At 45.1% G+C, this 16,048-nt stretch overlaps 1 protein-coding gene across 3 annotated transcripts in view; it reads left to right on the forward strand.

Annotated features, from left to right (window-relative positions):
- ZNF592 (zinc finger protein 592) overlaps positions 1–16,048 on the forward strand; it is a 34,288-nt gene that overhangs the window by 7,185 nt on the left and 11,055 nt on the right. For all 3 annotated transcript variants that reach the window (XM_017816946.1, XM_017816945.1, XM_017816947.1), the window contains exon 4: positions 14,048–14,226. In XM_017816946.1, coding sequence (XP_017672435.1) covers positions 14,048–14,226 — 179 coding nt within the window. The remainder of the gene's footprint in view (positions 1–14,047; positions 14,227–16,048) is intronic.

Raw genomic sequence — 16,048 nt, forward strand, 5'->3', positions numbered from 1 at the left:
TGCCCTGCTTGGGTCTCCACTGCCTTGGTGGACCTCCCTCGTACATACAGGCAGAGAGTTGGAATCCCCTTAAAAACTCCAGCTTAGGATTCTCCAGATGAAGGGGAGGAGATGGTCTTCAGTGTGTACTAAGACCATATGCTTTGTTTATGGTTTTAATTTTGGAATCCACAGTCAATCCTGTTTAAGTATTAACCAACCCTAAGTTGGAAGAAGAGGAGGAGTCCTTTCTCCTTATCTCTTTGGATGGGGGAGAAAGCTTTCCAGGTCGGTCTGGCTGCCAGCAAAGCTGGCAGGCTCCCCAGTGCAAGGGCTCCACAAACAAGGACTCCGTGCCAACATTTTGGGGGGATGACCGGGTGTCTGCCATGGCTGTCATAGCACCTGCACACTCCAGAGCCTCTCTGTGCTCCTTGAATGGCTTGCAGGAGTATTGAGGTTGCTGTGGTCCCATTTAGGTGCTTTGTTATCTTAAATTCATCAGCCACAAAAAAAAAAATAGATTGTGGCTGAATGGTTTTGATGTCATAAAAATTGGCAAGGCCAGAAGGGATCAACGTGGCCACGTAATCAGTTTTCTTGCCCGAGGCAGCCCAGTGAGCACTGCTCTCTGTCAACACCCCAACTTATTTTTCAACTATAATGCATTTTTAGGAAATGTCAGCAGTCTGGCATTAAAACCTCCAGGAGAAGGGATACAGTGAGTGCTCCAAAGTGAGCTAAAATGTTAATCAGTGGCATTAAAAATGTATTTCCTATTTCTGTTGTGCGATTATCAATTCAAGAGCTCCTTAAAGAGGGAAAGGATGTCTGATAGTAAGTATTTTTAGCTTGTAATCAAATAATTTATTCTGTAACTTAACCAAGAATAGAGTTTAAGCCTCTCACTTCAAGTTGTTCTGCTAGATATGAGATTATTTGTGCAGTATTTTTCTGAACAGAAACATTGGAAAAAGAGGCTACTTTTGAGCTTGTGGAACCGGCTCCTCCCTGTTTGATCTTCCCATGCTAATGCTCCACTGGATGCATGCACTGCTCTGGGAGTCCTTTTCCACCATATCTGCTGTCCTCCAGGCTGCTCGGTGGTGCTCCATGCTGTTCCCAGAACATCTGTTTCAATAAAGCTGTTACATTTCTAAAGGAAATATCACTTTGTGCCCATATGCCTGTAATTGTGTGCCTCTGGATTTAGCAGGAGCTGATGGAAACCGTCCTGGTGCCTTCTCCCAGAACACAGAGGTTTGGTGGCACTGGGCTGGGAGAGTAAAAGGATGCGTGAAATTCGGTGGTTTCACAGGGATACCTGCTTCTTTGAGCTGTCCAGGGGAGAAGGTGTGGATGGCCTTGTCATCCCTTGTCTCATGTGGGTAACACACTGTGTAGCCCCCAGCGGTAACAAGGCCCGAGGAGATGAAGATTTTGCGTATCAGGTATAAATGAACATAATAATGATATTGATCATGGTGTGGGAAGGCCATAGGTAAAGCTGTGTTGGAATGTGCATCATAAACTCCTGGAATAGGAGAACAGGAACTGGCCAGCCTCCTCCTGAGGTGGTACTATGGATACCCCTGGCTCTCTCCATTAAGTAACTTAATTCCTTGGGTTAGTATTCTGTTTTGATCAGGAAAAAGAGGAATGTTGGTATGAGCAGGAGAGGATCAAGTAACTGATTTCGCAAACACTTTCTTAGATGGTTGAAAACTCTGGTTTCCATCTCCAGAGTTGTACCAGGACCCTTGTTTTTTGGGACAGGGGTAGAAATGAGATGTTAGGAAGAAATCCTTCTCTTGTGAGGATGGTGGGACCCAGAGAAACTGTGGCTGCCCCATCCCTGAGAGTGTTCAAGACCAGGTGGGATGGGCTTGGAGCAATGTGGTCTAGTGGAAGGTGTCCCTGTCCATTGCAGGGGGGTGGAACTGGATGATTTTCAAGGTCCCTTCCAACCCAAACCCTTCTGTGATCCTCTGACTATGAAACTGTATTGCTGAGGAAGGCACTGATGTAATGAACATCTTTTAGTGCCTCCCAGTAGTGGTTCAAGACCAGTCCACAGAGGAGAAAGTGTTCATTTATCTACTGGTACATCTCATTAAAAAACCACAGTACACACCAGTCATGTACTGATGCTTGATCCAGAGCAGGCTGCTGTGGCTGGACGATCCGTCAGGATGCAGAGGTAGGATAGTATTAACAATGGTGAGCAAGCTTGGACATGAATCACATCCCCAGATCTCAAGAGACTAATTATCTGGTGGTTATCATAATTTTATGCATTTGAGCAAAAAACGGTGTGTATTTCTTCCTCCATACCTGATGCCTTTCTCACTGTATTGAAACGACAGTATGGAGAGGGATTGTCATTGTTTCTTAAAGCTAACAAAAAATTGTAACTCTGATAATTTGGAAATTTTTTAATATTTTTTTTAATTTCTCCTTAATCCCAGAATTCAGGCACAAACTCTTTGCCATGCCTCATTGAGAAACTATGAAGTACTGATATTTTCCATGTAAAACCATGGCTTAATTTATGCCTTTTGAAGAGCTTCAGGAAGTATCAGGGCAGGTCCCCACTGTATCAGGCCAAAAGCTTTTAGTCTGTGACTGTTGGGTTAATGACCTTTCCCAAATCTTCGCTCATGAAGACTGGCCAAACATTGAGATGTTTGGTACCAGATCATCCCTAAAACAGAGGATTCTTGGAAAGGGTGGATGAATGTATAATGTAAAGAGTGTCTTTGGCTGAAGGCAACATGTAAAAGCAATTTACCTGCAGCACCTGGGTTTGTACTAGAAGGTGGAGACCCCTGACCTATGGAAAATAAGCCAGGTGGATTTTTGATCGGTGTTCTTGGAAGCTCTTCCGTTAAATGACACCAAATCTGGATTATTAACATGCACATCCAACGTGACCATAACTTGAGAAACTGAACAGGCTTTGAAGTGCTCAGTTATGGTGCTTTTAATTCCAAAACCATTTTGGACCTTATGTGGCACTGGTGTGGCACCTTGCTAAGAAGGAAGGGCTGATCCAACAAGGTTGATGGAGAAAAGAAGTAGCAGGAAAGAGGCTTATTTTTCAATATGATGTTTTCAGTTACCCAGAAGCTGAAGGACAAGCACACTGTGGTAAGACTGGAATGATTGGATTGGAGAGAGGGAAGAGCCTAAGCTGGCTCTGCTCCATGAGAAAGCTTATCCTGTTCTGATACTTAAGACTTCTCACTTTAATTGGAATTTCTTACCATGACTTTGTGAATTACTTTGACGTTTTCATGTTGCCCGGAGCTGTTTAAAAGGGGATTGTTGGGTTTTCTCTTTGTCCCAGTTGGTGGCTTGGGAAATACTTGGTTTTACATTTCTGCATGGTCTTGGGTAAATCCCACCTTAATAGGACAGATAATGGGTAAATGACTTTCCCAGGTGTGGCCAAAATGAGAATGACATGGCTGGGTCACAGCTGTGTTGCAGAAAGGAAGAAAGATAGGGATGTGGTCTGGACAGTGGGGAAAGGAAAAGATTTAGAGCATGGGAGGAAGAGAGGGGGATGATGCTGTGATTGAGAAGGTGGAGTGGAAAGACCTTTAGAAAAATGATTGAGAGCTTGACCTTAATGTTGTATTTTAAACATGTACATGATTGCAGTTGCTCACAGTACAGCAGGGCAATCCTACCTAGCTTCCTTGGTGAAGAATATGTGTAAGATGAGGGCAGTTCCTCCCAGCCAAACATGGAGGTGGGATCTCTGCATCTTACGGGGAGGATACAGACTGGAATAACCCACTTCAGAAACAGAAAGAACTGGATTTACTGGGTGGATGTTTTGAGTGGGTCACCATAACGGATCGCAGTGACTTTGCCTTTTTTTGGCAACTAGTGAGGCCAGTTCTGCAGTTTTTGCAAGTTTGTGAATTGAGGTGCTCGATGGGACCCAGGTACGGCTTTTCCATGGCTGAACTGCAGGAAGGAAGCAGCATGGGAATTTGAATAGCTGGTAGGTTGGATTTTGTTCAAACCAGAAGCTGTGCTGCATGTAGGCATTATGCTCAGACAGATGTTCAAAAGGTGGTAGCAGATGTTTCATGTAACTTCAGGTCTGTTTGGTCTGATACAGTGGTGGTGTGTTCTAGAGCAAGATATTTTGGGGGGGGAGATATTTAAATAGCTGTAGTTTATGCCAAATTAATCTGACACACACATATTTTTGGAGTAATGAATAGATCTTCACCTTGTTGATGTTCAGTGAGGTGGTTGTTAGAGTGCTACGGGGCAATGGATATACTGAAGAAGTTGGATTAGGAGGTTGAAGCAGAATCAGATAAAATCTGGGAAATAACTGCAACTGGGATCAGGTTCTTGTGAGATCTGAGGAATGGCTTGAGGTACCTCTGCAGTTAATGTTTGTGTTAAGGACCTTGGAAGCTGAATGTGTAGAAAAATTTGCTGAACCAAACCAACAAAGTAAGAAGTCATGGAAAATTGGGAATATTTTACAGGAGGACCTAGGTTATCTTGAAGATTGAGTATGAATGGGATGAAAAGCAACCAAAAGCAGGATGTTTGGTCATGAGAAGTCCCTGAATGACCGAGGTGACAGTTGTGCAGGGGATTTAAGTCAACCTGCAGCACCAGGCAGGGCTGTGGTAATGCTCCCTCTTGCTTCCCTTGAGATGGAGAGGAGTGTACTGTTTGTGTTTATCAGGATAGACAGGAATAAATGAAGGAAGAACGAGCAGAGAAATGAAAAGATGATCTCTTGTGGGGAAATGAAAAACCCATTATGAGTTTTGCTTGGCAAAGACCTGGTAAGTGAGAGTGGGTCTCCTTCAGCACTGAAGCAGACAAAGGATTAAGGTAAGGGTAGTGGCACTTTTTTTTCCATCAGAAAGTAAATCTGCCAAAAAAAAGCACTTCCTGTACTCTCAGGGATTGCCCTGGGCAGTTCATCAGCATCAGGCAGGGTTTTTTTAGCATTTTCAGGGCTCAAATTACAGGAAGGGAACAAAGCCCATGCAGGTCCTGGTGCCTGTATTTTGGATGTGCTTTTTGTCCTCTGTATCCACTCTTGCCCTGTATCTGGTGTGATGTTTGTAGAAAGGAGCTTTTAAATTTAGGGGCAGCAATGATGCAAGAACAGACTGAAATAGATTTACACTGAAGATTAGAGGACAGTCTGTAATCATCAGAGGAGTGAATTCTGGAAGAGGTTTGCAGCAGAAGTAATGGAACAAAAGACACCAACTGGTTTTGAGACGGAGCCTATTTGTTTTCTGGGCAAGGACAGACCAGTGCACAATAACATGTGCAAGAATTCAAAGTACTTCCTGACCCTCTTGGGCATAATTGTCCATCTACTGGTAATCAGAGATGTTTAATTCTTTTTTCCCCCCCTTTCTTTTTTGCCTTGACCACCCAAAATCCACCGATGTAGCTAAGAACTCAAAGTACAAAATATAAACTAAGGACCTCTGAATTTTCCTGAACCTTCGTGGTTTTGTTCTCCCTACTTTTTTCCATGTTCTTTTCTCTCTTTTTTTTGTCCAGTAAGAATTTTTCAATGAGTTATGACGTATCCTGTTTACACACCACCTACACTGGAGTTATTTAAAAGCAATTTTATTGCTGCTTTTTCTTTTTCTTCTTCCTTTCCCCTCTTAAATCAATGCTTTGTTATTTATTGGCTAAAACTTGACAGTAGCTAGTAGGACCACATGCTGCCCTGGTAATTTCCCAGCAGCAAAAAATAAAGGCAGCAGCTGTATTTTTGCTATTTTTCTCTTCCTTTCCCCCCCCCAAGTTCATGTTTTAATTTAGAAAATAAGAGAGTTGAAAATCAACAAAAAATTCCCTTGGCCCATAAAGCACTGCTTTCTCCCTCTCCCAAACCAAGGGTGATTAATGGAGTCCTTAGGTACGAGCAAGGATAGATTTTGTTTTATATGGAAATTTTCCCAGTGGATTTTGTAGAAGCAAAGGGATGGAAGATGTTATGATTGAAAGCACGTTGGGGGAACAGAGCTCCAGGCAAGGATCGCTGGGAGCACAGACAAAGAGATGAGTGGCAGGAGAGCAGAGCCTGCACCCTGAGGCCACACCAGAGCATGGGGTGAGGAGGAGGAGAGGCTGGGGAGGAAGAAAAGCTGGGGTGCGGCTCCATGGTCTGCTTAAATCAGTGTGTAATCTGTTGCCACGAGGCAACAATCCCACCCTCTCCTCCCCCACCCATGCCTGCCTGCATGGCCCTGGTGCTCCTGCAGCCCCTGGGGACTGGGAGCAGCTGGGGGAAGAGGAGAAGAGCAGGGGTGTGAGCTGGGGGCCAGGACATGTCTGAGAGCAAGGAGGAGGGAACAGCTGGGACAGAGGCTGTCTCAGGGAGGATGGGAACTGAGGCTGGAAGCTGGTGTCTGCTGGCACTAACAGAAAGAATCCTGCTCCCACATTCTTTTTCCATGGGGTCACCAATGGTGCTGCCCCAGACAACCTGGAGAGTATCAAAAGTGATTGCAGAGCTCTGGGGGTGACGGGCAGGGCCATGAGAGCCCCGGTGGTGGTGGTGGTCTGCTCAGTCCTGCCTGTCAAGTGTCTAATGCTGATGCACATGCCATGGGGAATAAACACAAAGAACTGGAGAACCAGAGACATGGCTGCCCCATCCCTGGAAGTGTTCAAGGCCAGGCCTGGAGCAACTTGGTCTAGTGGAAGGTGACCCTGCCCATGGCAGGGTGTGGAATGAGGTGGTTCTTAAGGTCCCTTCCAACTCAAACCATTCCATGACCTGTGTGCTGTCTCAGGACTCTGGTTGTGTTGGTGTCGGGGGAAGTGATGGGATGTGTTGCATGACTGGAGTGTTGTGATGGAGGGACACAGGCTCTTTGGGAAGGACAGGCCAGGAAGACAAGGAAGGAGGGGTTGTCCTGTATGCAAGGCAGCAGCTGGAGTGCCTGGAGCCCTGCCTGGGGATGGGTGAACAGCCAGCTGAGAGCTTCTGGATTGGGATTGAAGATATGGGTGACATTGTAGTGGGTGTGTGCTGCAGGCCACTCGGCCTGGAAGAACAGTGGATGAGGCTACCTACAGACCTCACATTCACAGACTGTGGTCCATGGGGTACATCAGCTATCCTCATCTGTGTTAGTGGGACAGCCTGGCAGGATGTCAACAGCCCAGGAGGTTCCTGGGCAGCTGTGATGATCATGTCCTGAGCCAAGTGATTCCAACAGAGAAGCCAGTGAGAGGTGCTCAGCTGGACCTCATACTCACCAGCAAGGAAGAGCACACTGAGGGTGTGAAGGCCAAAGGCAGCCTTGGCGCTGGCACAGATTGCCCAAGGAGGTTGTGGAGTCTCTATCCTTGGAGGGTGTTCAAAAGCCACCTAGTCACGTTCTGTGCAATCAACTCTACATGGCCCTGCTTGAACAGGGGTGTTGGATGGCCACATGATCTCTGGAAGTCCTTTCCAACCTCAGCCCTTCTGTGACTGCTCACTGGGTAGAGGAACTCATTGGCTTAGCATAAACCAGTCATGAAATCCCAGGAAGCAAGAACCTACTGGTAAGAATTGGTCCTGGGAGAGGCTGTTGGAAGGGATGAGTGGAGGCGTTTACTCTGTATCTTCCTTCTGGAGCGGGAGCAAGTAAGTGATGGGTCAAGTAAGAAGGGAATCACTGAAAAAGCAAAGTGATTGGTGAAGATCACAGCAAAGCTGGTGTTTGAACACCTATGGTGCTGTCTTTGATGGGATGCAAGGCACTGAGAAGTGCAAGGTGAGAAGAAAGAGGCAGAGCCGTAGGCTGCGAGATGAGCATCACCCCTGACTGACAGGAATCATCCCTGCAGGGTGGAGGGAAGAGCAGAGGCCTTTAATGTTGCCATGGTAAGAAAAGGGAGGGAGTGTGTGCCTTTGGGATCATACTGGTGACTTGAAAGTGGGGATGTGAAGACTCATTTAATCCAATATATGAGAGTTTTAGCAAGTGGGAGTTCAGAATTCTGGTTGGAACCAGGTGCCCACCCAGCCTCCTTCCTCACACTCTTCCCCTGCTCCATTGTGGAGTCCTTCCCATGGGAGACAGTCCTTCACCAAGAGCTGCAGTGTGAGTCCTTTCCACAGGCTGCAGTTCTTCAGGATCTGCTCTGGAATGGATCCTTTCCATGGGGTGCAGTCCGTCAGGCACAGGCTGAAGCAGTGTGGGTCCCCCATGGGGTCCTAGCCCAGAAAACCTGCCAGAAAACCTGCTCCATGGACTCTCTCTCAGAGGGCTGCAGCTCCTTCAGGGTGCTGTGGTCCCTCTGTGGTTCTCCACGGGTCAGAGTGGCACAACCTGCGTCAGCATGGATTCGTGGTGTTTTGCAGGGGAATCTCTGCTCTGGCACCTGGGCTGTTTCTCTCACATCTTCTCACTCCTCTCTCCCAGGAGTGCTGCACAGCATCTTTTACCCCTTCCTAAGTCTTTTATCCCAGAGGTGCTGTTGAAGGGCTCAGCCTTGGCCAGCCACAAGTCCATCATGGAGCTGACTCTGTCTGACCTGGAGGCAGCTTTGGGTGTCTTCTCACAGAGGCCACCCCTGCACCCCCCACTGCCAAAACCTTGCCACATAAACCCAGCACAGTGGGTCAGAAAGAAAAGATGTGGAAACTGAAATTCTTGAAATTACAGCTGAGATCATAAAGAGAAACGAGCTACAGACTGAGCAAATTCAGAATTAAGCTGATTTGATGCAACATTGTCTTAAGATCTGTGATGCTGGTGGCTTTTGCCATTGCAATTCCACTTTGTTTCCTAAAGCTGTCGAGTTTCTAGATTTACTGATGTTTTAGCCAGGGATTTTTCCATGTACACAAAAATGGATTTTGTGTTTTTTGAACAGCCTTAGTTTCCAGGGATGAGGTTTTAACTGAGTGCCTTTTTGAGGCTTAAACATCCTGGTGTGTTGGGATGATTTAGATGTGTGTAGGAGCTGGTCTTGGTGAAGGTCTGAGGAGGACACTGGATTTGGGAGTGTTGGGAATTTAGTGAGGTTCAGGGATACAAATAAGGGAGAACAAGGTCAATGGGAGGAGGTGGGATGCAATGATGAGGCTGAGGATGAACAGATAAGAGGGGGAGTGAGTTGAAGGTATCAGATGAGAAGATGGATGGGAGTTCAGGATTAAAGAGTGTGTTGTGGTCATGTCCTTGGGCTGAAGGTCAAGCAGACTCCTTCAGGGCATTGGTGCCTTAGGCTGACAAAATAGATAACTATAGCCAAGGAAATATCAGTATCTGCTATTAAGAGTGTTTATTAGGATAAAACCTCTGTGTTAGGACTGGACTTGACCTGTATTCTGTCACTGAAGCTTGAATGCATTGATTTTAGGGTAACAGTTGGGTTCTGAGTTTTTCTTCTCAAATTAATAATCTTGAGTTTCTATTGTAGGGTTATTTTTCATCTATAAATTAACATATTAATGCAGTGATGCCTATTCATCTAGAGAGAACCTGGCCAGGAGCGTAGTTCAGTTATCACAGTGACAGCAAAAGAAATTCTCTGCTTGCTGCTTCTCCTCACACTGGTGAAATATTGTGTAGCAGTGCTGTCACCTGGATGATTGAAATCAGTCAAAATCATCCTCCACGGATCTGGCTCTTGGCTGTAGCATGGCCCAGCACACAGTCATCCAGCTGGGATGCAGGAAGAGAGCACGGAGGGGCAGAGGGAAAGGGGTTGGGCCCAGCTGTGCTGCCAGAGCCAGCACATCACCACTGCTGGAGTAGCTCTGCTGAGGGGTGTAGGCTGCTGCCTCTGATCCCAGCCAGGCCGTAAGGGAGAGCTCAGGTGAACTTAAAGGTTAGCTTTAAGTAGTAATTGGTCATTATTTTTTTTTTTAGAGCAGGAGGATCCTGCTGATCTCTGTCTGTGATCCCCTGGCTGTCCCTGCAGCTCTACCTGAAGTAGAAAAATTAAAGCTCACAAAAGGCTGGATTTGGGAAGAACTGGGGCTTTGGGGCACCGCTGGTAGGGGATTTTTGGTTTGAATATGTAAAGGACAAGCACTCTTTAAAAAAGGCTAACATTCTGCAAATATGATTTCTGTTCCCTTCTGACTGTTTCGCTCTGAGACCTTAGTTGTTGTTTTTTTTATTTAGAGATCATTTGGCTTATGACTCTTCTCTTCTTTCCTAACCCTAGTCCTATGCCATAGGGTTGGTGCCCAAGTGTTTTTAACTGGAACTCTGTGACAATCATCAAGGAGGACCCTTGTATTCTGGAGGTGGCTCTTAAGTGGACGTGAGCTTCATCACTATCACTTAAATCTGTAAAGCAGTGAGACTAAAACTGATGTAACATTTCTTTGCTTGAGCCAAAACCAGTTCCCTTTTCACAAGTACCTTCCAGAGCAAAACTGTGTGTTAACTATACATTCCCTGATTTGCAAACACCTCTGTGGCCCCAGGGTTGGGTTTAATAGACAAACTTTTTCTGAGTAGTATATTTTTTCAACCTTCACTCTATTTCAGTGAATATTTAATTTTTTTTCCCCTTCTGAAGAAGCTAATAAGTAAAAATGGGAATCAACTCAAGTATTCCAAAACGGCTGAGCTTCTGAGCATTTGTGTGTGTGTGAATGTGACTTGTTGAAGAAAAGCCCAAATGAAATGTGGCAGGCAAACCGGAATTAAAGAAAACTTGTAATAAATAACTCTTGATTAAAGCGTAGGCTATGGGAGTATATGAAAAACACAGACATTACACAACTCAAAATCCTATCCTGGTAACATGCTTTAGAAATAACTGACTAATGAATGTCTCAAATTGCTGCCAGACTTCTTTGAAAAGTCATGGAAAACTAGGAGAGAGATAAAAATGTGACATCTGGAACCAAGTTACAGTTTCTCCTACAAAACAGAAGAGTTGCAAAAGTAAAAAACACTGTCTCCAAGAGGAAACCTTTGGTGGGGAAGCCCACACACCACTGCAAGTTGGGTTCCGGTGTCAAACGGGTGAGCGGAGCCTCCTGTGATTCCCCCTGGGCAGGTTTCTGGCCTTGTGTCTTCCTTGGGAAAAGGATGAGAGTGAGCACAAAGATACCAGTTATAATTTCTTCTCTTCCTGAAACCTTCTTCAAGCTCTACTTTATTCCTTGGTTGATTCATTTTATTACCTGGTCACTCAGTCCTGCATATTCTTTTTGCAGCCCTCGTCATCAGCCCTTATCTGTAAATTGCTGAGTTATTGGGTCAGGGTGCTGGTTTTGGTTGCGGTAGAATTAATCATCAAGCTTTGCTGTTTCACTTTCCCAGATACTTTGAGGTTATTTTGAAGAGCCCAAATCCCAGCAGGACTTCCTAGGACCTTCCTCTGTCAATGGACATTCCTTTCTTCTTATTACTTACTTACCCAAGCAAAAACCTTCTTCTCTTAGCTTAGTTCCCTCAGAATTTTAAGTTTGATGGCAGCTTACTTTCCTCAAAATCCTTCAGTGAAGGATGATGCAAAACTGTTTTGGAAATCCAGGTAGCCTGAACCTGTTGTGGCTCAGATCTTCCTCACCTACATGGTTGCTGACTCCTCTGGAGAGCCCTGATGGCTCCGTAAGGCCAGAAAGACGAAGCTGCCTTGACTTTTCCCAAGTCCAAAATTAATGCTGCCTAAGGATGACAATTTTCCTTATTCTTACTAATACATCCTTGTGACTCATTGCTCTTCGTTTTGTCTGTTTACTCCCTAACTTCTTGATTCTTCCATGAAACAATCCGAGCTCAGAGGCTTGGGCTGGTTTTTGTCCCCCTGCAGAGTGTGGTGTCAGCATGGGAATCCTTCCAGCTCCTTCCCTGGCATCTGCAGGAGCAATGAATTCATTTAGCCTTATCCTCACCACGTCTTGCTTTTTGTTCCCCTATCGTGTGTCCTCACTCTCTGGCAGCTTCCTGCCAAGCCTCAAGGAGGTAACCACAGTTTTGATGCCTCTTGTAGCACTCCTCAAACTCTTCAGCCCTGCATTAGCATATTTTTGGTCCCTGCAGAGCCTTTCCTCCTCACTGCTCCTCTGCACATCCCCAGGCAGCAGAGCCCATGCTGAAGCTCATCAAATACTGGTTTTGGCATATTTTAGATCCAGCACGAACACATGCAGAGCAGTGAAAATTCAAGTTTTTAACGTGTGCTGATTGATTTTGGGAGCAGTGGGTATGACATGCTGGGGAGGAAGAGGTGAGCCTCAAACTGACTTAAAATCGAAACTGAATTGGCTTTGACAAGGCAGGATATGGAGAGTGTTTCTTGCTGAGCTACAAGGGCAAACGTGCTTTCAGATTGTGGTTGTGCTGAGTCTGCCTTAAACACTAGTTGGGAGCACAGCGAGAGGAGCCCTGTTTTAACAGCACCAAGGAGATAAATTTTCCATTATGAATCTCAAGCCAGTTAGAAAAAATACCATAAAACAATAAAACTGCCCCAAACATTAATTTCTTCCTGTAGTTCTTACTTAGGGATTTGAGAGTGTGTTGGAGGTCCTGCTCAGCTCCTCACAGAGAGGTCCTGGAGACTTTTCTATTTCCTATTCTCCCATTCCCATGGCTCAGTAGCACTGTTTTTCTTTGCTGAAATTAGGGGACTTCTGCAGCATTTGAAATGCTCTTCAGTTTCCTTGAATTGCATTTGGGTTTGTGCATGGGGGTCCTACCACATGTTTCTTCCATTCATTTCTCTCCCTCCTGGGGAAGGCTTTTCTTCTCTAAACTTAAGTTTGCAACACATCCCAGATCATGTGTCTGCAGCTTTTGATGCATTTGGCAATTTCAGTTTCCACCTTCAATAATTCCCTTCTGCCCCATGAACCTTTCAGGTTTGTCATAGCTTTGCATTTTATTATAAGTGATGCTTTCTCTTACCTGCAGTGATTTTGACAGTTCCCTGATGAATGTTATGTAGCGGAGCATCACAGAGATGCTGTATGAAATCACAGTGATACAGAAAAGGCCATTAATTTTCTTTTATTTCTCAGTCAGATTTCAGGACTTCTGTCCTGGGTTTCTGCCCTGGCTGCCAGCAGCGAAGTCCACAGAAATTATTTAGTTGAATTACCTGATTTCTTAATCCGTAATTAGCTGCTTGCTGTAGTTCATTCTGAAGCTAGAGGAGTGATTTTGTGCGGGATTATTAATGTCTGAAGAGAGATTGAGCTCCTGGAGGGCTCAAGTTGGGCTAGTGTCTGCTCCCACTCAGGCATCCAGTAATGTGCGTCCTGCAGAGGATGAGTAGCTGCTCCTGGGCTTTGAAGGAGTACAGAGAGTCAAGACACTCGTGAAAGGGAGCAGAGATTTGAAAGCTGATGAAAGTGGGATGATGCATGCACATAAAAAACTTTACATATCAAGTAAACAATGCTTCTGCAAAATGGTTTTGATAGTAAATATGTGGGGAAAAGTGGATTTCATAAAGGATGAAACAGTGAGAGAAAAAGTCTTTGCATCATTTCTAGTCATCAAGAAGTTTCTGTAAGGGAAGCACACATAGTTTGTGGTCTTTGAAAGTTCCGATTTCATCTGATCCAAAGAAATTTTGCAAGAGACACAGCAGTGATTTTGGTGGGAAAGGAGCACATTGGGACTGCACTGCCTTCAGCAGCAAGGGTTTGGAGTTGGGCTGTAATGGAGTTTTTCTGCTTTTTTGAGCTGTTTTGGTGCAGCGTGGGGGCTTGTTGAGAAAAGTGCTCTCCTCCTCAAGTCGAGAAATTCTCTTAATGCGGAAATGAAAGTGCTGAGCAAGTGGAATGTCATCAGAGCTTAGAGGTGAAAGATTTTATTTTCCTTTTTTATGGGAAAAAAAAGGAAATAAACCACAGAGGGCATGGTTTAAACATGGATACTGTTACTGGGAACGGCTAACTGGAGGTTGTTGTGAAAGATGATAAGGAGAGTAGCCAAAGACTTTGTAGAGTTAATGCTGCTGCTGAAGGAATGTGCTGGAGCCTCCTCTAAACCTGAAAGTTTTCTAGGGTGAATTTGGGGCTGGGGGGAAAAGCCCCAAGTAGAGAATACAGCTAATATAACCTTTCTCTCCTCAGACGTGTCTAGTGTGCCAGATGATGCTGCCCAACCAGTGCAGTTTCTGTGCCCACCAGAGGATCCACGCGCACAAGTCTCCGTACTGCTGCCCGGAGTGCGGGGCCGTGTGCCGCTCGGCCTACTTCCAAACCCACGTCAAGGAGAACTGCCTGCACTACTCCCGCAAAGTCGGCTTCAGGTGTGTGCAGCCCCACAGGGCCTCTGCTGAGCTGGAACTTATGTTTTTGGAAAGTGGTGGTAGTGGTGGTGAAGTTGTGGCTGCTCCTGTCCCGGCTCTGCTCCCTCACGGTTTCTTTGTGTCCCTTCTCACTGGCAGAGCAGGAGCCTCACATCCTGATATGGGATAAACAGGACTTAGCAAAACCCAAAACATCAGTGTGTTATCAACATTATTCTCATTTTGAATCCACAACACAGCACTGTACCAGCTACTGAGAATAAATTAACTCTATTCCAGCCAAAACCAAGACACCCATCTCTGGAAGTGTCCAAGGCCAGGTTGGACAGGGCTTGGAGGAACCTGGTCTAGTGGGAGGTATCCCTGGCCATGGCAGGGGGATTGGAACAAGATGAGTTTTAAGGTCCCTTGCAACCCAGACCATTCTGTGATTCTAATGAAAGTGGATGTAGCCTGGGCCTGATGTGGTTTTCTGCATGACAAAAAACATTTGAAGTGGGAAATCACTAACTGGATTTCAGGGAGGTTTCTGAGACCAGAAGTTATTTTGTGGCATCTCTGAGCTGAAAGGCACTTGTATGGAATTCAAGTTGCAGTCGGCTGTCTCAGGATTGATATATACAGCAAAAAGATTGCAGATCTTAATCCTCTAAATCTCCTTAAGGCTTGAATTTATATTTATGTCTGTTGTAAGGACTGAAGATGTATGCCTTCATGGCAAGGACTGAGATTATTTCCTTCTATGCCCCTGCAATTCTTCAGACACTTCTCATGAGCTGAGACAGGTGGAGGAAGGCTCCCCAGGTCCTGGATGTGGTGCAGTGTCTTTTCTCCAACCAAATTGTTTGCTCTAATATGTTACTTTTCCCTACAAGCCTTCCCTCTTTAGCATGTTGAGATCACCCCAGCTGCAGCACAGCTCTTCACACATGAGGATTTGCTTGGGAGATGAGATTGAGATCTTTTGAGTTTCCTTAAAGTTCTGTATTTTCTCTTGATTGCCATTAAATACTTTAAGATTTCAAATGAACAGGGCAATTTCTGCCCTTGGAGCTGTTCTTTTAAGATGTCTGCAAATTCAGGAAGCCTCCACTGTGTGGTTTAGTCTGAAATCATACTGGGGTTTTCAGGGGCTTTTTCTTTCAGCCATGAAGACAAGAGGCACATAACAAACCAATTCTGAGTTTAATTATATACAGATAAGGTTTTTTAATGTGGGATGTGATTTGAGGAGGCCCAGCCCACAACAGAGAATTAATTCCATCACAAATTAAATGGCTGTGACACTGGAGCTGTTTGAAAATGAGTTAATCTGGGAAGGAGGAAAGCTGGAGAAAAAATGTTTTCCCTGAGATGGAAAATTGGGAATGGTGTAGAAAATTATCCATGAGTTTGGTGCAGTTTTAGGAATTACAGTGGCACCTGGGAATCCAGCAAAAAGAGCTTCCATCTGTCTACAGATGCGCTTAGCAGATACCTGATCTCTGTGCCAGGGACATTAATGAAGATCTAAACCAAGGCAGAGTTCACAAATGATACTTGTGGATTTTTTTAGCTTTACCCAGCTTCTCTAGAAGCTAAATTTCTTTAACTTCTCCTCTAATTCACATCTGCTCAAGCTCATCTAGGAAAACTGAGTCCACTAGACAGATGAACTTGTGGCTGTGCCATCCTCATTACCCTGCCTGTCTCTGCTGCAAGGTTGATGCCATTGGCATTGTTGAAATCAGAAGAGAGACGTTTTGGTTGCAGAACCATATCTAGATAAACTGTGGTATCTGTCCTGTGGTCACCAAGTGACTTTACTTTTTTCCTTTCACTT

Source organism: Lepidothrix coronata, unplaced genomic scaffold (assembly GCF_001604755.1).
Source record: "Lepidothrix coronata isolate B3197 unplaced genomic scaffold, Lepidothrix_coronata-1.0 Scaffold58, whole genome shotgun sequence".
NCBI classification, from domain to species: domain Eukaryota; kingdom Metazoa; phylum Chordata; class Aves; order Passeriformes; family Pipridae; genus Lepidothrix; species Lepidothrix coronata.